This window comes from Scophthalmus maximus, chromosome 9 (genome assembly GCF_022379125.1).
Source record: "Scophthalmus maximus strain ysfricsl-2021 chromosome 9, ASM2237912v1, whole genome shotgun sequence".
NCBI classification, from domain to species: domain Eukaryota; kingdom Metazoa; phylum Chordata; class Actinopteri; order Pleuronectiformes; family Scophthalmidae; genus Scophthalmus; species Scophthalmus maximus.
The window spans coordinates 11,846,170-11,867,092 of NC_061523.1; the positions used below are offsets into that span (position 1 = coordinate 11,846,170).

A 20,923-nucleotide genomic window follows, 5' to 3' on the forward strand; every position below is an offset into this window, starting at 1 on the left:
GTAAAGCTCTGCTGGGGAACAAAATAAAATTAAAAGGAAAAGTCTTTTCATCCAGGTCAGCTGCAGTGAAAGAGTAGGCTTACGATGTGCATTCAGAGGCCGAAACATCTCAATTAACCTTCTCAGGCAAAGACAGAAAACATGACTTACCCGTGGCCCAATGTCTCCTTGGTCACCCTGGGAGAAAAACAGGAAAATAACAATTGTCAGCAGTTATTAGCAAGGTATATGCATAGAGGACCAGACACGCAATAGAATACTGTTACTGTATAACCAATGTGTCGGATAGGCTTAAAAATGAATCTTTGTATACGGGAAGGAAGCGACTTAAAGGTCATCCGTCCCCAAACCAGCTCAGGATGTTGACATTTACTGCAAATCATTTGCTCGGCCACATTTGGAATCATCTGACAGGATGTGATCGGTGAAGTGAAAGTGGGAGCGCTCGTGCTGGGGATCGTTGGTTCTCTGATGAGGATTTGGAACTCATGTCCTCATCCCGGCACTATACCGTGATTACATGAAGGGAGCCAATTTTCCAAACCTCAGCATCATCCGTCATTTGCAATCTTCGCTCAGCAGACTGAGTCGTGGGCTGACAGATGCTGTTTACTGCAATTGTGTTGTTCTTGTGGTCGTGCGTATCTGGACAATTTTCGCTTGAGTGCAAAAATGGTACACACGCAAAGTTACTCATCAGTGTGTATGCAAATTACCATACGCTAAAGCCTCCTCTGCCGGCTCCTGCAGCTCCTTCGGTCACTATATCTTTGGCGGGGCGGAGGTTCCAGCGCGGGAAAACATCTGGCTATCATCGAGCCCCGCGCAAGGCCTGTAAACCCGTTTAGTGCCTTGACGTGAGAATGTGTGGAGACATATGAGCTCCTACATAACTACATGTTATCCATGGCTCGTTTGATGGCCACTCAGTGAAAACGTGAACTTGGGAGGGCGATGGAGAGAGCACCTGTGACGATCAGTGTGTGTAATGTGTGCATTTGTGTCCTTCTGAATCCCTCTGCATGTGAGAATACATCCAGACAAGCCACTGTCTAGTCTGGCCGGGTTGGTGAACATACCTTTTCTCCCTTGGGGCCGGCTGGTCCCTGTGGGAGGAAGGAGAAAATCAAAGGCAGTTGGTCAAGAAATGTCAGTTATCATATGAGCAACATATATCACAGAGCAATAAATCTTCAGCTTGCCTTGAGTGGGGAGCATTCGATCACACGGTAAAGACAGGCAGCGATACCACTTAATGCAGCCGTGCCATTCCAGACTGCTCAATCGCAAGTCACTTTTGTCTGAGCATATTTCACAATAAAACATAATGGCATGAGCTTGCATGTTTAAGATTTATCTTTCAGAGATAAAAAACCCCCGATTTTCCTGAGAGTGCAAAGTGTTCCTTTGTTTCTCCTCCAGTCTTTCTCTAAGAGGGGAACTCCATAGATGTTTTAGAAGTGGAATGCTAGAAACACTAACTAAAAACATGGGGTCTTAAAACAGGCCTGTGCACTCGCTCATGATCGTATGTGAGACACTGCCGGAGTCACAGTTGGACAGTTTGACATCATCTTTTGGACACCGGGGCCGCAGATGAGCTAATTCCTGCCAGTTGGGCTGCGATGCGCCCTCGTCCATCTCCGTGTCTGCCAGTCTGTCCACTGCTGACAAGAGGCAGAAGGACGCCAAATATGGCCGCACCACAAACCACAGACTGACTACAGGCCCTCTGTCACGAGAGACAGAAAGAGAAGAGTACATGGAAACCTGCCTCTAACCATTTCTGATCTCAGCCACAGGCTGTCTCAAAGGGACAGTGGGCAGATTTGACCTCTTTATGTTAAACTTCGTCTCTAAACTTCTGTGATTCTTTCACACTCTTTTTCCCTTTTCCTGCTTTTAGTCAGTTCCCCGGTCTCGAGACTTGACATGGTATCCGCCTCCCTCTCTAATACATTCCCCATTCCTCGTCCTTCTCTGTCTAGCAGACGTTTTGCTGCAGCGGAGCTTTAACTGTGTTCAGGAGTACAATGCTGAAGAAGGGGTACAGTGGAGAGGATAGACAGTTTGATAATGTGACTGGTCAAACACAAATATTTACTTTTAATTTTTGCTCCAGTCATCAGTTTTACTTTCAGTTGCAATATTTTTGGCAAGATTGGTATTTTTTTTAAAGCATTCAGCTAATATCAAAATTATATATAATTAAGTTCAAAACATGTTGCAATGGGTATTCTGTAATACAAAAAAAAAATAAAATGCCTAAAAGAGATGGATTGTTAATCCTGAAAGTTAATTATTAACCATGGAAGTGTTCTGACTAAACTAAATGAATGAAATAATAAATAATCTCCATGACAATTCAGCATTCAAAGGTCAAGATGTGTCTGACAGCTTTCAAATTTAAATTTAAAAAAAGAAGATTTCTATATGAATAAACATATGTTGTGATTGAATTGACATTTCTCTTCAGTTTCTTTTCTTCCTGCATGTTTACCCTCTGTCATGTTTCTTCATTTTGTGCTGTCATCATCAGTCAAACTGTTTTCCACTTTTTCTCATGTTATTATCTCCCCCTCCTCCGTCCCTCACGCTCTCAGACGACTGCAGTCATGAGGTCTGTAACACACCTGCTGCGGTTTTTACTGCAGACCCTTGGTGATGGGGAGAATCCTCTTAAAGGGCCGCCCCAGCTTGAGGTCTCCTTTAGCAGGAAACAGCAGCCTAATGGTGTTTGGAGAGGAGCTATTCAAACAGCTCTCATTATGCTGTGAGGGGTTTACATTTCAGCAGATGACGAGTCTCCCTCTCATCAGGCAAAGCAACCAGAGAAAACGGCTGGAGGAGGGGGTGAAGGCTACGATAATCACTTTTTAAAGAGCCTCGGCTGAAGGTTATAAACTCTATCCTCAGTGGTGTGTAACCCATTCGCTCTGCTTTCTGCTCTCCACGCTACACCTGGGTGTGTCTGGGCGGGTTGTTCTGGGGGAAACTTGATGGATTGGACTCAGAGGCGAAGTGCAAAAGGGATTTCAGCGCTCGGTTCAGTCGAACCATGACTCCCCCATGGCCTTGAGACCTGGAATGAGTTAAGAGGTGGAACAAGAAGCAAGATGGCTACCAGGGACGTTTTACTCGTTTGCAGTGGTCCCGTTGGGGCAGTAAAAATGATTGACAAGGTATAGAAAAACTGTCACCTTTCTTACAGGCCAAATAGCCCCCTGGAGTCACAGTTACACAATCTTTGAGTGCTTATGAGTACAATCTTATTCAAGAGTCATCAATATGTGTTATTAAAGAACCAAAACAAGGCAACAGGTGTGTGGCAGTGTACCTGGCTTCCTTTAGGACCCGGTAAACCCTGAGGGGAGAAACAAACAGAATTAAAATCAAATTCAAGTCAGTCACTTTAAGCTCGTTACTCAAATGTGGGCATACTCACTGGTTTTCCGTCCAAGCCAAGTGGACCCTGTGGGAAGGCAAAGAAAGAGAGAGACAAAAGTACAAAGTTATACGAGCCGTGTCAACACAGAATCATTAAATGGATGGTATGCCAAGACTAATTATCCTAAGTTAACTCGGCAAGAAAGCCACTGCAGTAAGTGTATTTCCTAAAATTGTAAGGATTGAGCCACTGTGAAGAAACCGAAATCCTTCCCCTTCCAAAATGTCATAAAAGCAGCTGATATTTATTAGTAATTCACGATATCCGAGTCTCGACTCCGTATCTCTCAGGAGACAGTGAGACTGATTAGGCTTAGGCTGGCAAAAACAGTTAAGTGGATTTGGAAAAACAAATCTATCAAGAGAAGGCAGTAAAACGTCTGTAAACAACAGAGAAGAAGCAGCTGCAACTATTAAGGTTGAGGGAGAAAAAGTAGAAAAAGGGAAGAAAGTCTGTCCTGCCCCATTTAACTGACTGTGTGTGTGTGTGTGTGTGTGTGTGTGTGTGTGTGTGTATTTGTGTCTCAGGCTCAGATAGCGAGATGTTTCCAGGTGGTTGTTGTTTATAATTATTTTGAGATTTGGAGTGTGGTGTCCAGCATGATGAGCTGCGGGTGGATTTGTTCCAGCTGTGTTAATCTGCAACACAATCTTTGCGGAGGTGAGATAATCCAACCGGCAGTTAATTGTGTAAAAGTTTCCCCTCCAACCTCGCCCACTAAGTGCCGAAAACAGCAGTTCGAGTGGACAATTTGTTTACCTCGAGCAAAAAGAAGAAGAAGAAAAAAGAAAACGCAGCCAGGCGGTCACTGAACTGAATTCCCCGGCGAAGCGACACTCGGTTCAAAGGCACAAACCTTTAGATGTCGACTTCAACGTTAAGGAGCAGTTGGCTCTCGGGTGAAACTTTCCTAAAACACTTAACTGTGATGTATGTGGTAAAGGCTAATGTTGACTTCCTCCTTAACGACCATACTCCATGTTAAGCTAACAGTTTTTACAGGGTCCCCTGAGCTGCGGGCGGCTCGGCCCTTCGCAGTCCTGGTGGCTGCATGTGCCGACTGGAAACCATCACTCACTGTCGTCGTCTCTGGCCTTGCATTGCTTACGTAACGTAGGGCGCTCCTCTTCATCTCCCTGCTTTACCAGACCCACGGGGTTTATCCGAGGCCCTGTCCTGTTGTGAAAACCTACCACGGTGTCATCGCGGCCTTCTCTGATAGATGCACAGTAGGCACATTGGGATGAAAAGGGAAGGGAGGGAGTGATATGTGGAGCTGCTTTCATGGAGCGCTCATGTCATCGTTTACTGCCGCTCTTCAGCCCCGTAACTTGCCGGCGTGGCTATAAACTCTCATTGCAAACGTAAGTGGCCGCTTTGTATGAAAGACATTTATAAAAATATAGAAAAAAGGCCTCCAAAGCTCCTGATGTCTTTCTGATTGAGGGCCCCTCGTGAAACCAGCAGTGGGTGGCTGAGACTGGAGTGGAACAAATGACTGGGACCAATCGGATGGCAATAATTTCACCACGACTGTCTACGGCTGAGTGTAAAAAGTAAGGGGGGAATGCTCTGTATTTCTCTCACTGGATGCTGGACAGCACTGGACAGCTCGTGGTTTCACCGCTCTATTACGTGCAGCGCTCTGCGTCTATCATGTCAAGCATGCGAGGATTCAAAAAAGCCTGCTAACGTTTCAGGGAGTTCTGCTGCCATGCCTCTGGATCTATGCACTGGTTTACTCTGTGGTGTGTGTCTGTGAGTGTGAGTGTGTGTGTGTGTGTGTGTGTGTGTGTGTGTGTGTGTGTGTGTGTGTGTGGGGTGATATCTCTGCATCTGGGAGCGTTTATCAGGGCTCGGCTCCTTCCAGACTTGTCGGGATGAGTAGGCGAGGTGTACATGGTGAGGTCATCGGCTGCTGTACAGTCTGAGCTGGAGCAAAAAGGACTGATTTATGGCCGCTAACAAGACGCACAGTGGCCTGTTAACTGTAGGTACTATTGTTGTGTGTGTGTGTGTGTGTGTGTGTGTGTCTGTGTGTGTACAGGCATCCCCATTTGTGAGGATGTGTATGTGTGTTTCTACTGTCTGCCTGTCTGCGAGAGCAGGTTTATTCGCAACAATAAAAGCCCCGAATCTAATATTTTGCAGCTGACAGTTTGCATGTAGCAGTATATTGTATTCAACTTCGATGAGCATTCCTACTTAATCATATCCAATAGGGAATAAAATGGCGCCCAGGATGACTATGGCTTAACCTGGAGCAATAATAAAACAGTATGACAGTCCAGGAAACTCTTGATGACTGATAGTGGCAAACTGGGCTAGGAGGGTTTATGTGAATGAGGGTTTATTTAAAGTGAAAATAGAAATTTTTCTTGGCCTAAACTTTGTCAGTATGATGTTTATAATAAGTGAATGGACACGTCTTTCGTGGAAGACTCCTAGACGGCACAAAGGAACTGCGTCGTTGCACCCGTTGTTATCTGTTGCCGCTTTAATTTTGATGGTAAGCCCATTGTATATTCTATGCTTTTCTTTCTGTATAGCCACATTTTTAAACTAACTCCTCTAGTTCAAGTTGGTTCAAGCCAACAGTACAAGACATGCTGCATGGCAGGAAATGAGTGCAAATGTAAAATATAAAATGAGATACACTAAAATCTCTTCATCATCATGCCAGAAATGGATTGAGCCACCAAATTGGGAAGGGGGGGACACAGAGGAACACGGAAGAAGAAAAAATCTGGGAGATTAAAGAAAAACTGAAACAAAACCACCAAGTTAATCTCGGGGTAAATCTATTAGCTTTTTATCTGTGTGGTTCTTGTGTTTTTCTGTTCTTCCACACCGTCTTGTCCTGTAGTGTCCCTCGGCAGATAAAACAACAATAACAACAAAAGCATTCCTATGGCTTTTAAGCACATTTCTGCAAAAAAGCTTCGCCTGCAGGAGGGCACATGTCTCTGTCTGTTTACATGTGTGTGTATGTGCATGCTGACACTTGCAAATGTGTGTGTGTGTGTGTGTGTGTGTGTGTCTTAATCTCAATGAAAAAGGGGCGAGGGGCGTCTTGGCTGTCTTTATTGTACTCCCTATGGTGCCAACTGCTGGGTGTAATTGTTAAGGATGCAAAGCTGGTGTCTGCACATCAGAGCAGACGTCTCAGCTCGAAGCACACATGGTAATGTGGCGCACAACATTACGCTGAATGAGCATAATTATGTGGTGTCAAAATAAAGGAATATGGGGAGGGTGTATGCTCTTTCCAGTTTTGACTTTCTTTCCTTCTATTGCATCCTTTCAAATAATAATTTCCTTTCTTGCAGTGAGCCATGAACACTCATTTGAAATATCTTTCAGTTCCTCTCCCTCTCTATTCATTTCCAGTTGCCAAACTCTACTCCATGTCAGGACTACATGGGCACAATTTGTGATACAGAACTTCTTCTGTTTGAAAAAAAACCCAAACAAAAGTAGCTGCATCCTGAACCAAAGAGCAGAATAAAGCATACCAGAGTTCTGTGTGATTTGGGACAGAAAATTACTGACATGCTGTCGGGTGTCTGTCTGGCTTTAATCTGCGCTCAGCAGCCTGGAAGGCTGAACAATGGAGGGCTTGGCCCGTTTCTGCTGAGCGAGGTCCGCCGTCTGTCACAGACTGGCACTCTCATATAAACACGCCAGTGGCTGGGCACGCCGGCGATCGCAAATGAATGAGAACCAACTGGTGTGTGTGGGTGTGTGTTTACCCCGCTGCACTGTTCCGTCAGTATGTCTGACTCTGATTGTTTGACAGCGGGACGGCTCCTTTCTGAAACTGAAACCCCTCGTCCGTGATTTATGAGAGGAAGAAGTGAGGGGTTACGCAAGGAGAGAAAACACGCACGCGCACACGCGCACACTCCAACCCCGTCATTAACACTTTTTACCATATCACTGATGTTTACGTGGAAGTGGGCTGCTGCATGAATTAGTGATGAACCTGAAGTCTGCAGGACATGTGTGCCACACACACACGTCAACACACACACACACACACACACATGCATTTTATATAACTATTGTTATTTGTTGATACTGTTGAACTATGTGTCCACTTACGGAATTGTCACTGCTGCCTGTTCGGGGTTAAAGGCTCGACTTCTGTTTGAGCCGACGCATAAAAAGGGTGAGAGAGGGCAGTGAAAACAGTAGAGCGCTGGAAAGAAATCTAGCTGTTTGTTTAAAGAAAGAAATCTTGTTGGCACGAGTCAGTGGCACAACACAGTTTCAACCGCGGTGCTCTCCGGAAGCTGACTTGACCCGTTTGTGTGTTGATGTGCACATGCTCTCTCCATGTGAGACGAGCTATTGGTGTGAAAACATATCACAGACTCGCACACACTTCCACATCTCTGGCCTTTGATACGGAGATGTACATAAACTTGGGATGGTTGGAAGGAGTTCACACACATCTGCACATATGGACACAGATATACAAACACTACTACCAGAAAGGAAGAATGGTCCTTTTTAAGTTTCGATGCTGGAAACCCGATCACCTTTGTTGATGCTAAATGAAACAATGTGCTGTCTATCTAAATTGTCAGTGTGATTAATCCTGTTGTCTCGCTATAACTTCATACGCGTACTTTCCCAAGTCAGCATAACAATACATACACATCATAACAGGAAGCTGCCTCTCACACTGAACACTTACACAAAGCAGAGCTCCTCCACTTGTAATATTGTTCCATCTCTGTAATTAGAGAGCTATAAAGATTTATTTAATTATGCTAATTAGGCAAGGAAGGATTATCTAGATGATATAGTTTTAAAGATGTGAATTACATCATTTTATGAAGCAGATGTTTTGCAGTTTAACACAAGAACATTACAATGTGCCAGGCTTTAGGGATTTTTAAGGAATACAGTGACAAAGACGAATAGAGCCACGGGCAAAAAAGCACAAATATAGATTCACGTCTGTGTTTGTGTGTGTGTGTGTGTGTGTGTGTGTGTGTGTGTGTGTGTGTGTGTGTGTGTGTGTGTGTGTGTGTGTGTGTGTGTGTGTGTGAGCGTGTACACGGTCCACCTGTGTGTAATTAGCAGCAGGGATTTCCCGTCAGGACGGCTGTGCAGTGCCAGGCAGACTGGGAATCTGACTGGGAGAGAGCCCCATGGGGAATCCACTTCCCAAAAATTCCCAAGGAGACGAGGCACACATCGGCACAACCGGCAAGACGCCGTGGAACTCAACACCGGGCGACTACGTTTGAGACAGCGTGGTCACACAGTAGCAGGACGGAGGGTCTCACAGAACATGCAACACGCTCACACACAGACCCTGCTAATTCTTCATGTGCTGTGTGCCACTCTTGAAGGGGATGAGGTTTGTTTCCCTATATCAGGTGATGAGAAGTCGACCGCGGCCAAACTAAAAATGAGCAGCAGCGCCATGAGCTGTTTTAAAGTCAGAAATCCAACCGGCCACTAGAGGCCGCTGTTTCTCTGGATAACAGCAGAACTGTCTGTCACTGAAGCTCACTGTGATGGAAGTCAGGGATCTGCTGTGTACTGAGTAGTTGGATTTACATCATATCATTCAAACTACCCCATTCAAAAGCTTGAAACTGAGATATGTGTGTTGTGTATGTGTAATGTTTCACATTTCCGTGCTTTATAGACCTGTGGTTTATGCTTACTTGTGATATCTTGACAGGGTTTTACCTGAGTGTTTATTGCTTTTCATGTTTTCTCATTTTTTTATGTGCGCCATATGTTTTATTTCGCCATTTTCTGCCTTGAGTCCTATTTTAAAACTGCCAGAGGAAAATACTGCCAGAGGATTAATTTAATCTCATTTTACCACTCTGGAAAGACTATGCTTGCTTGTTTTTTGAATACAGTAATGGGGCAGCAGGATACATCATTGATGAAGAACAAGTGTTGAAGAGGCAAGAAAACAGGCAGCGATTACTCTAAAGGTAATTTCTTTAAAAAGAGCAGGGTAGGAAAAACACAGAGGCCTTATATAGGTGTGAGAAGAGTTGGAAAACAACTGAAGGGAGAATAGTAACATGATTGGGTGAATTGAAGAGTGACATGATAAATAACAAATCAAATTTACCGGGTATCCATCCCGTCCAGCCTTGCCCTGGTGAGGTTAGAGATTAAAGCATGAAGCATTGGGACAGGTTAGAACAGAAACCAACAGATGCACACAAATGCAGCATTTGCATCAAGTCGCCGCGTCATCGTGTAAAAACGCTTCATTCTAATGGAAGATGATTTTAAGGGGATCAGGGTTTTCCTTTAACAAAAGCTGTAATTTTGCAGTAACCTAGTTACTTCTATATCGAGATTAGAAAGGAGTTTGGAGCTGAGATCAAGTCACTTTTAACAGTTTAAGATTCAAGATTTACTTTCAAAAATGATTGTTATAAGTGTGTTTTCAAATTTCCATTCAAATTGTTCTTGGCTTTTTTTCATCAGCTTCCTGTCAGCATACTTGACTCAGACGAATTGTACTGACAGACGGTTATTTTCTGGATTAGCAAGTGACTTATTACCATTACCACACGCTCCCATCTACTTTATGGGCTGTAGACAGGACTTTGGATGTGTTCAGGAAAAAGAAATTATACATAATTTCATGCATATTTAGTGTGAAACAGCTGCTCAGGCCGTTTCCTCCCAAAAAAACCCAAATTTTCTGGATTTTAAAAATGTCGGATGGACAAACTGTTCCATATGAAAGTTTCTGTAAAAGCGTTCCAGTGTATTTCATTTCCGCCTCTGTGTATCTGATCTGAGACATGTGTGGGCAAAAAATTTAAATCAAAAATAATATCAGATATCACTCTTACCTGGGAGGTCAAAACTATTTAAATTTACATAAAAGGAAATCATAAAACGGGAATACATTATCTGTATTTCTCTTTCTGTGTCTGTGTGTGTGTTTTGGGGGTAACGTATTAGCAGCAAGTTGTTCTCCTCACACACACTTCCCTAGGTGGTCCATTTATTGCCTTGCTGTGTGGATGCACATGTGTGAGTGATTCTGTGTCATTTTGTGTGTCGGTGAGTTTTACTGCTCTGGGAGAAAAGATCACCTTTGGCTTGAACAGTAGTTTGTTGAGCAGTGTCCTGTGCACTGCGAGGGATGACATACTACTGTGTGTGTGCGTGCACGTGTGTGTGTGTGCGTGTGTGCATATGAGCATGTGTGCATGTTTAACGTCAAAGGAAAGCAACCATAACTGTTTTGTGTCCACTAAAGGGTTGGTTAATGTTGATACTACCTGGATGAGATGAAATTGTACTTACTGGAGGTCCTGCAACAGAGAAGAGAAACGAGACATCAGAAAAATAAATTCTGTACATCTCCACCGACACGTGAAGCAAAGCATGTGCAAGTTACGGCGACCTCTGGTTTGTACGGCAATCAATTCCTCGGAACAGCGGTATGCAACAAAAAAAGGGCACATGCGATGCGGTCTGTTAGAGGATGACTGTAATTAACCACCTAAATATGGTACAGAACAAGCTCATTAGAGTCGCTGCCAGTGGAGTTTGTGGCGAACATGTTATGATACACAGACTTCTGGATAATGGGTCATGTTTTGCATTAGGTTATACAGTCACGTTACGACTTAGTCTCCTAAGAAAGATATGGGTGTATTAGATGGAGGACAGACAGGGAGTGAAAAGGTCGGGTGTGCTGGCAGACTGTGTGTCCCTTTCAAGAAAAGATGTCTCGGAGGTTTCTCTGGGGCAGTCTTTCAGATCTGATTGAAATCCTCTGATGTTGAGCCTCAGCAGCAAAAAGTACATTCTGCTTCTCATACTTTCCCTAACCAGAAACAACCGTAATGATCAAAGGACTCCTCATGATCTCAGTGGTCTTGGTTTTAATAGAATATTCTTATATAAAAAAAACAACATTCTGTTTACTATGCGATGCTGAGGGCTCTAATAAACCACCCAAAACCGCTGAAAAGTGAATATTTTATTTAGCAATTAAAATGATTTTATATCGGTGATTGGTTTATATTTCTCTGATCTAATATTAAACTAATCATGATGCTGATTTATTTGACTGTTAACAGGGTGTTGAGGGACGCTGCCACTGCAGTTTGGGTACAGCACAGCTCATCAGCATGGAGAGCAGCACTGAACATCTTCATACATCAACTCAGTGAGATTGAAAACAGCCTTCCTTTAGGGGAATGTGGGATATTTGTGGAGGTTTGTTACTATTCAAACACACAGAAAATCCTCCTCAAACTTCACTGTTTAATTCAAGGGAAAGGGCATTTTTGGGACAAGCGGAGAAAATAGGGATGATAAAAAAAAAAGACTTGGAGCAAAGAGGTGTGAGGGAGAGACGAGGAGAGGAGAGGAGAGAGGTGCTGGGGTTTATGAGGCATGAAGACCAAGTCAATCAAGTTTAGCTGTGTCTAGACGCTGTGAGAAGAACCCCCTGGGCTAGACTATCGGCAAACAAACGCAAACTGGCAGTAAGTCCAGCTTCGAGCATTGAACTTGAGACAGGTGTGCGTGGAGGCAGATGAGAAAGAAAGCGACAGTGGGAAAGATAGAAGTAAACAGAACAGAAAAGGAGAACAAGCAAAAGAGCAAACACAAGGCGACAGTGAGAGCTGCTTTTAAGATGCCTAAACACTCTGTCTGCCCTCTTTCCTGTTATTCAGGTTTCTGTTTCTCATCTCCACTCTCACTTGTTTTTTTCAGAGAAAACGTGGAAAGTCTCTTCTGGTCTTGTAAAAAGTTGTCCCAGAGTCATCAGCTCCAGCTCGAGGATCCCACAACGCTCTGTATGTGCCACCTACCGCCGCACTATAACCCAGGCTGCAATGAATAGACACAAAACTAAAAAACAAGCAGGAGACCCCAAACAGAACCGCAGGCCCTCCTGCCAATGAGTATCCGATCTCAGCTGAAAACTAAACAGCATGTTTTCCCTTAATGAGAATTCCCCCTGCTAAAAATCAAGAGCAGGAGAAACATTGCTATTTAGTCATGATCACCTGATGGACTTGCAGACCTTGATCTATGTTGTGTGGATTTGGGATTTTACAGGAAAGTGTGGTGAGATTCTATATTTTACTTATTGTCAACGAATACCATGAAAAATTCAAAATTATCCACCATTGTGGTCCAGAAACTGTAAAAAAAAACACAAAACAAACAGTGGGCCACAACGTTGCAATGGGGCAATCCCACAGACACTGTCATTCTGTAGTGCACCAGATAAACAACTGAACAAGTCCCAGACGAACATGTTGACCCCAAGTTGAGTAACGTTTTCTAAAAACCACAGTGGTCCAGCTTGGACTGTACGTAGTCACCGGGTCCAAAAAGTGAAGCCAACGCAGAGGTGCCTGAAGCCTGTATTCTCTAGAATCACCAGCAGAGGGCGACTCACTGGTTGCAAAAAGAAGTCTGTTTCTGTAGAAGTCTATTCAAAAAATGACTATTTCTCACGAGTTTATGGTCTCAATCGCTAGTTTCAAATCTTCTTCAATACAGCATGATGTTCATTTAGTAAATTATGGTCTCATTTCAAGTAAAATGAACGATAAATCACCGCATACATTGGAGCATGGACACAGCGTGATTGACAACTGGTTTGTCCAATAGGTGTATCCGTGCAGTTGTAGGTAGGCTCTCAGTCAGACCCACTCCTCCTACGGCTCCTACGTCTGGTTGCAAAAAAACCAACATGGCGCTGGTCAAAATACAAAAAACTAGGGGCTTCAAAACCAACGGGTGATGTCACGGTGGGTAACCTGGCCCAGTTACTTTAATTACTGAGCCGTTTTGAAATAGGAACCACACATTTGTGACCTGTATTAAAAGGTTTACATCTTCCACAAATCTGACTGATTTATTGTTGCTTTTGCACAATAGTGTAGGTCTGCATCTGCTCATCATTAGCTAATGAATATTCTATTTCAAATAAAATCAAGTCAATAGACAGAATCAGATTTGAAAGATATTCTGCTGGATGATGACTTCAGAAAGGCTTGCTGGGCTGAGTAGAGCAATAAGGATTATTGGTGATCGATCACTTAGTCAACATTTTCATACGAGTGGATTGCATCTAATTAAATATCCACAACAGTGAATCACAGCCAGACTGGAATTTTTTCCATCTGACACATATCCTGCAGAACAACTGCAGGTTTTGAGTCCCGTTTCAAATCAGGATGACTCTTGAACAACATCCATTCTATGTGTCATGGCAAACTTTTTTGTAGCAAGAATTATATCCCTGCACTGTTTTGGTTTCTTGATGAGTGTGTTGCGGTCGGGACGGAAAGGAAAAGCAACACAATAATGGTGAGTAGTGATGTTGGCAAGGGAGAATCTCATTAGCCTCGTACTATAGCAGCTGCTACTGCTCAGTGAGAACAACTGACATCTGGGCGAAGTTAGTGCAACCACATGGGCCAGAGTACTCGCTGTGTCGCCGCAAATAGGGAGGGACAGGGAGAAGGGCCAACTGTGGCCCATCATCTGCCAGCCTGACTCACGGGTCACCGCTTTTACCGACCCTCGAAAACCTACCCCAGTCACCCAGGAAAAGTGTGGGAGAGAGTGAGGGAAATAGGAAGAAAAAGAATGGAGAAAAACACAAACAAAGGAGGAGGTGGGCGTCACTTACCAGGTTCCCCTCTTCTTCCCATCCTTCCACGCTTTCCCGGAGGCCCTGTGAAAACACACAGACAGAGCAATAAATCGCCTGAATCGGCACCGCAGGGATGAGCAGCGAACAGCCGAGCATCACTTGCTGTGTCACTGCTGGCGGTCATGTGTTGCCTGGCATTATGTCTGTGTTAGCTGGCACCGCGCTCACATGTCTGTGCATAGCTGACGTGAGCGCAGATTCAGTTGCCGGAGACAAAAAGCGAAATGACAACAAAGATCCCGTCACACTCAGAAGTAAATGTACTGAATGATTTTGTTTCAGTCTGCACATACTGAACCTTCAGTCATGTTGAAGATGGTTTCCCCCCCTTGACTCTGGCTGAATTATCATGCACACCAGACCCCTTCCTCACTGCCTGGCCTCCATTCAGCCACCTTCAACTGACCCTGCAGTGGTGCTGCCAGTACCACCACGTTTTATTTTGCTAAAACAATTTCTGCTGTTGATGGACAAGTCTTGTGGAGTTGTGAAAAGCAGCAGTAGGGTTGTCCAGATTAGACCTCATGCTGCTAAACATGCTGTTCTACACCGCCATTAATATGCATCCACGTCTTCTTCGTACAGTTTAACAAGATGGTGCAAACGATTACAGTAAGATACACTGATTTCTGCTCAGTCTCAGTTTTTTGTTTTGAGACTTAAACCTGAATTTGGGGAAGTTAACACTTCAGCAACTCCAACTCCAATCATTACCTAGTTTACATTTGTCCAACACAAAGTTCAAACCCTCTCCAACAAGTCTGATCCTTGATTTCCATGTCCTCTTCACTTTTTGCCCTCGACTCAGAGCGTTAGCCTCAGTCTTTTAGTATAATATAATTCACGTCGCTGCATGTTTCAGACCATTTTAAAGGATTCTTGTTTCATATGGAGAAAAGCTGCAAACTGCATGACACTGCTACAGCAACACTGGGCCTAACTTAACCTGCAGCTTGCTTCTCCAAGGCCTTAAACCTTTCCGTCGGTGACACCTTACCCTTTCTTTCCATGTGCCAGTCCTCCCACACTCCACCCTGCCCTTGTAACGAAATAGGAACCATACTGGGCACTGTTCCTGATTCTAAGTGCTTGTGGCTGCAGACATGTTTTCCCTATTGTCATTATTGGAGTTATTGTACCGGCCTAATCACTTCCTGACTCTGCCAGCCCTTTCAAAGAGAGCTCAATCATGCTCCTCCACCTCCTCCTCATACCTACTTCTCCCACTTTCATCCTCCTCTGCCTACTTTGTGCAACAGCAATAACCTATTAATGACTCTGGAATTGAAGGATAAAAGAAAAAAAAAAAAGTTAATTGTTCCCATTGCTGTAGTTTAAGCTTGGCCCTTTCTGCACAGTTTTACTGAACCAAGTATATTAATGTTCTGATAATAGATCCAATTGACCAATTTTTGCTCCAACAGACTTTCAAAACAATTAAACATGTAACAATGGATAACAAGTTCAGCTGAGCACCTACTGACTCCCATTTATACTTGCTGTTTCAACAATTTTAATCATTAAACACCTCCACACACACACACACACACACACACACACACACACACACACACACACACACACACACACACACACACACACACACACACACACACACACACACACACACACACACACACACACACACACACACACACACACACACACACACACACACACACACACACAGCCAGCCAGCCAGCCAGCCAGCCAGCCAGCCAGCCAGCCAGCCAGCCAGCCAGCCAGCCAGCCAGCCAGCCAGCCAGCCAGCCAGCCAGCCAGCCAGCCAGCCAGCCAGCCAGCCAGCCACAGCATTTATATTAATAGTCTCCATATTCCATAGTGGTCTCTGCTTCAGCTCCCACTGCCATAAACAGCACCAAGGAGCTGTTCTTCTGGGGGCCAAGGCCTCTGCTGCAAGAGGGGGTCAGAGAATTCCCCCAGGGCTGTGGGGGAGGTAAATTGGGGAGGACAAGCTGGAAGGGGGGGGGGCGTAAGGGAGTGGCGGGATAGGGAGCAAAGACAGTCGGGGTAACACAAATAAAATGGGAGGGACAGGGAAGGAGATGTACTGCAGATAAAATGTCAGTAGAGTCCAGGTGGAAAGATGGCAGAGGTACAAAAAGATGAAGAGAGTCTGGACCCATGGATTGTTGCATGGTTTCACAATCCCGTAAAAATCATTGTATAACGGGGTCACTGGACAATGTGCCTCCCCAAGTGTCTCAGTGGCCAAACGGTGCAGGAGCAGGCGTCAGAGAGACTGAAACGTGGGCGTGTGATTGGTCCTGAGTGGCAGGGTTGAGGGAGGGTGGAGGTGGGAGATGACAAGCTGATGTAGGACTGGATATGATTGGAGGAATTAATGGGAAAAACAGCTGCACAGGGGAGCAGAGTGCATGCAAGTGTGGAAGTGGTTCAGATTTCTATTTCAGGAGAAGGAGCAGTGAACACAAACCGACTGAAATGTAGATCAACAAACAAACACACAAACTCGTGACGCGGCTGAGGTGTCAGTCTTGACTTCCTGTGTCACTGTGACATACCAGGGTCAGAAAATGTCACACACCCCGAAATAGAAAAGTGTGTACATAAACCAGAGTAAGTTATAGTCTGCAGGATCATGTTTTACTCAACGTGTGTAACAACACAGTAATGGATTGTATCATAAGTTGACTTATCCTCTTTACCCTTTAAGAGATCGAATGTTATCAACATTGAAAGGCCATTCATCTGGAAGACAAAACACGGCGTTCCCACAAACCATTGGTTGGTTTATACAATGTAAAGCAGATGGGAGGATGCCAAAGAAGCAGACAGAAGGAACTGAGGAAAGAAAAAAGGAACTTGCAAAAAAAAAAAATGATGCAGCACAGTTCGGAGGTGGGAGGACAAGTGCTCAATGTCCTTCACTGTTCTAGGTGTTGAAAGACTCCTGAAGAACGAAAGATGGACCTCCACAAATGTCAGGCAGGAAAGAAGACGACATCCTGTGCATAGATCTCTCTGACACACACACACACACACACACACACACACACACACACACACACACACACACACACACACACACACACACACACACACACACACACACACACACACACACACACACACACACACACACACACACACACACACACACACACACACACACACACACACACACACACACACACTGAACTGCAGTTGAACTGCGGATAACTGTGCTTACATGTTCTCCTGAAGAGCTCTATCTCTTCACGTGGGGCTGGGAGACATGCGGCCCAAAGTTTGACTAGAAGCCAGTGAGCAGGTCAATCCTCTCACTGGGGCTGACTGTAAGTGTGTTTGTGTGTGTGTGAGCATGTCAAAACCTGAGCCTGAGAGAAACAAACACACGGACCGTAAGCCAAGATCCAGCACCTTCCGTCACAGTCTTTACATGGGAGGTTTTAGGCAGCAGAACAAGAATGATCCAGAACGCTTAACATCACTGTTCTGTCTCCACACACACACACACACACACACACACACACACACACACACACACACACACACACACACACACACACACACACACACACACACACACACACACACACACACACACACACACACACACACACACACACACACACTTCTATCCTTACTCTGCTTCTCGGCTTGATTTAGCTACTGTGACATTTCTTGCAAACAAAGTGCCTCAATGGAACAAAGCACAGGATTGGTCGACGCCCACCACCCCTTCCCACCCTCCACCCCATTTTGCTAAACCCAACAACTGGGAGCAATAAAGGACAAAATGGCATAATGTCATACTCTATATGTACAACCAAAGGTTTTCCATCCACCCACCCACCCATGCATCCATCCATCCATCTAACCCCCATCTCCAACCCTCAACTGTTGCATACTCCTCATGCAAAAGGGGAAAATTTAATTTAACTAGGAAGAGAAAAATGGGGAATGGGTGTAGAGAGGAAGGGTGTAAGCAACGAAGATCAACTTCTTGCTTCCATGTTAGCTGGAGGCAAAGTGTCTCCAGACACCTCCCCTCTCATTTCTTTTTCCATATAAAAAAAAGTCGAAATGTTGCGGATTTCTCTCCAATCTGGTGTCTACGTATGTACTTCTGTCCACACAAAGATTCAGAACAAACTGGAATTTTCTTGCATCACTATTTCATACAATAAATCTATGCTCGTGAGACAAACTGAGTTTTATTTTATGATTGCAGTGATGTTTTTTCCCTCAAGTGAGCTGTTTCACTAAATCTGACAAAACTGAATTTATTTTGTTCATAACGAGACATCAAACTCAATTGCTCTCATTGAAACTGTTTACTGATCGTGAGGATTCCATACTCTCAGTTCGTCTCGTCCTTGCACAGATTGGGACAGCTGTTGAGCTTCTTTGGTCTGAAACAAAAGCTCCCTCTTCCTAAACGTCTCCTGGTGTGTCATCCTTTCCCTGTGTTTGTTCAACTTTCGTTTCAATGAGATACGCGACACATGCTGTGGACGTAAACACCAACAGAAAGAGAGGAAGGCAACGGATGTGATTAACATGGTGGTGATTCACTCTCCAGCTGCAGTGCGTCTCTCTTGCCCTGGGTCAGACGGGGTTTAATGGCTCAGAGCGGGTTCATATGTATTCAGGAAATATCCAACCTCAACCCATCAAATCTTACAGTTTTCTGCACCAAATGAATGCTAGGTGTTTGAACTATCAAACATCATTGTAATTTGCAAATGGTTCAATATCTCAAAGTTAATACAGTAAACTACCCAAGAAACTGTCTTTCAGAGTCATTCAAAATAACTAAACGGGGATTGGAAAGAAACAAACGTTTCTGAATTATCTCTAATATTTCCCTCTTCTATTATTTCTAAATGTGTCTAACCCATTAAAACACAGATATTATGCATCTATGGCATATGTTACAACATATGTGTCTGCAGCCATGGACTGTGCTTTACCTCTCTGCCTGTGAAAATGTGCCATACAGTAAACTAAATACTGGTACTGATGCAATGGTCATCTGTGATTAGGAAATAAAAAGCTGTCGACCTTCCTGTTTTACTTTCAGCCTCAAGTGTTGTGTGACTATGGAGTGGATTTCTCTGAGCTGTGTGAGAGAGCGTGTCCACGTGAGAGGTGTTTTTTTTGCGAGGGGACGGGCGCCTATTTCATGCCCATGCGAGTGTGATCAGCATATAGTTTTCTTGACATGCTCCGTCATGGCTGAGTGATGCTGCTGTAAACCTGTGTGTGTGAGATCGTGTGAGTGTGAGTGCTCTTACAGCTGCAGGGTTGTTTATGTGTTTATGTCTGATGCATTATTCATTTGGTCCTTATGAGCTCTACCTATGAAAAGCCGATCATGCCTTCATTTATTTGGGTTGCTATAATCTCTGACAGTTCATTTGTGGTTTTTGGACTGAGGAGCTTTCACTTGTGGGAAATTTTGATTATGTGTTTAGATTTTGCTTGCGAGTGTGCACAGGTTGGGGGCAGCTACCCCTCTTTGCTCTTGTGAGGTGCGGCAGGTGGTTTGAGTTGAGCGGCAGGCCGGTGCTGAAAAGCTGCCTATAGGTAGTCATGGTGTGTCACAGCTAATGAGAGGTGAAGGCAGAGACGGGCCCGCCCCACACAGATAGACAGACACAGTCAAAACACTGAGAGCGCCCTAGCAAAACACAGCCAGCACCAGCCGAGCACGGCAAATAAGAAAAGATCACAACAAAGTTGACAAGAGAAGCTGGAGCTCAGCAGCCAGAAACAAAGGCTTTGTCTTCAGGCAACACCAGCTCAATGTTTGGGCTCAAACCCGGACAGAAAATGTTGTCCGAGGGTTGAAAACAGGAATCCCCGCAGTAAACCGTCACGGTTGCTCAATACTTGGCACTATCGCCATATTACAGAAAAATGATAAATGGTGACATGTATAACATTAGCACGAGAATTGAGAAGGTTTCAGGTCAGCATACTGATTCACGGACATAATTTTACAGATTCAGGGATGTTAACTGTGTTTTTTGTACTTTCTACCTACCCACCCACCCATTAACCACCATACATGTCATACCAGACCAAGTAAGACCGTAGCAGCAAAATCCATAATTGTATTCAAGTCAGCAATAGCATGTCTTATGTTTTTCAGAGTTAAAGTGTTTTTACTTCTTTTAAAAGTGAATCAGATTCACTTTAGATACATGGCTTTCAGTGTGTGAAAAGGATTGTCTACTTTTTTCTCCCTGATGTCGCTGCATTTCATAAAACTGTACACATTTGTAAAGAACGGCAGAGGAGGGAAACATTGCAGAAAAAGCCTGGAAAATTTCGAGAGCTTGGAGGTTTGAACTTAGTGTGAATACAAGTGTGTCTGCAAATCTGAGTCCTTTTTTTGGAATGGGGGGGGGTTCCGTTGCGTGACAAAGCCTTAAATGAGTTGACCCCAGATAAACAAACCCTACTTGGGCTGCAGGTGAATAACACACGCTGGTGTGCACGAATACACACACACACACACACACACACACACACACACACACACACACACACACACACACACACACACACACACACACACACACACACACACACACACACACACACACACACACACACACACACACACACACACACACACACAGAGATGTGTTTGTTGACACTGGGCATGTTGGCTTGTATGGGAGAGGCTTGGTTTTCAGCACTATTCTGGGTGGTACTTCCATTAGCAGGGACTCTTAACCACAGACGGTGGAATTTTGGCACTCAAGAGGATGTTAAGTGTA

General features: G+C 44.3%; 1 protein-coding gene across 9 annotated transcripts in view; it reads right to left on the bottom strand.

The window, feature by feature from the left end:
* LOC118319096 (collagen alpha-1(XXIII) chain) overlaps positions 1-20,923 on the bottom strand; it is a 111,061-nt gene that overhangs the window by 16,607 nt on the left and 73,531 nt on the right. For 7 of the 9 annotated variants that reach the window (XM_035649193.2, XM_035649187.2, XM_035649192.2 and 4 more), the window contains exons 3-9: positions 14,121-14,165; positions 10,760-10,767; positions 9,561-9,587; positions 3,446-3,472; positions 3,338-3,364; positions 1,080-1,106; positions 151-177 (exon numbers count right to left, since the gene is read on the bottom strand). In XM_035649193.2, the coding sequence (XP_035505086.2) occupies positions 151-177; positions 1,080-1,106; positions 3,338-3,364; positions 3,446-3,472; positions 9,561-9,587; positions 10,760-10,767; positions 14,121-14,165 (188 nt within the window). The remainder of the gene's footprint in view (positions 1-150; positions 178-1,079; positions 1,107-3,337; positions 3,365-3,445; positions 3,473-9,560; positions 9,588-10,759; positions 10,768-14,120; positions 14,166-20,923) is intronic. The other 2 variants (XM_035649190.2, XM_035649191.2) reach the window with 1 other exon arrangement.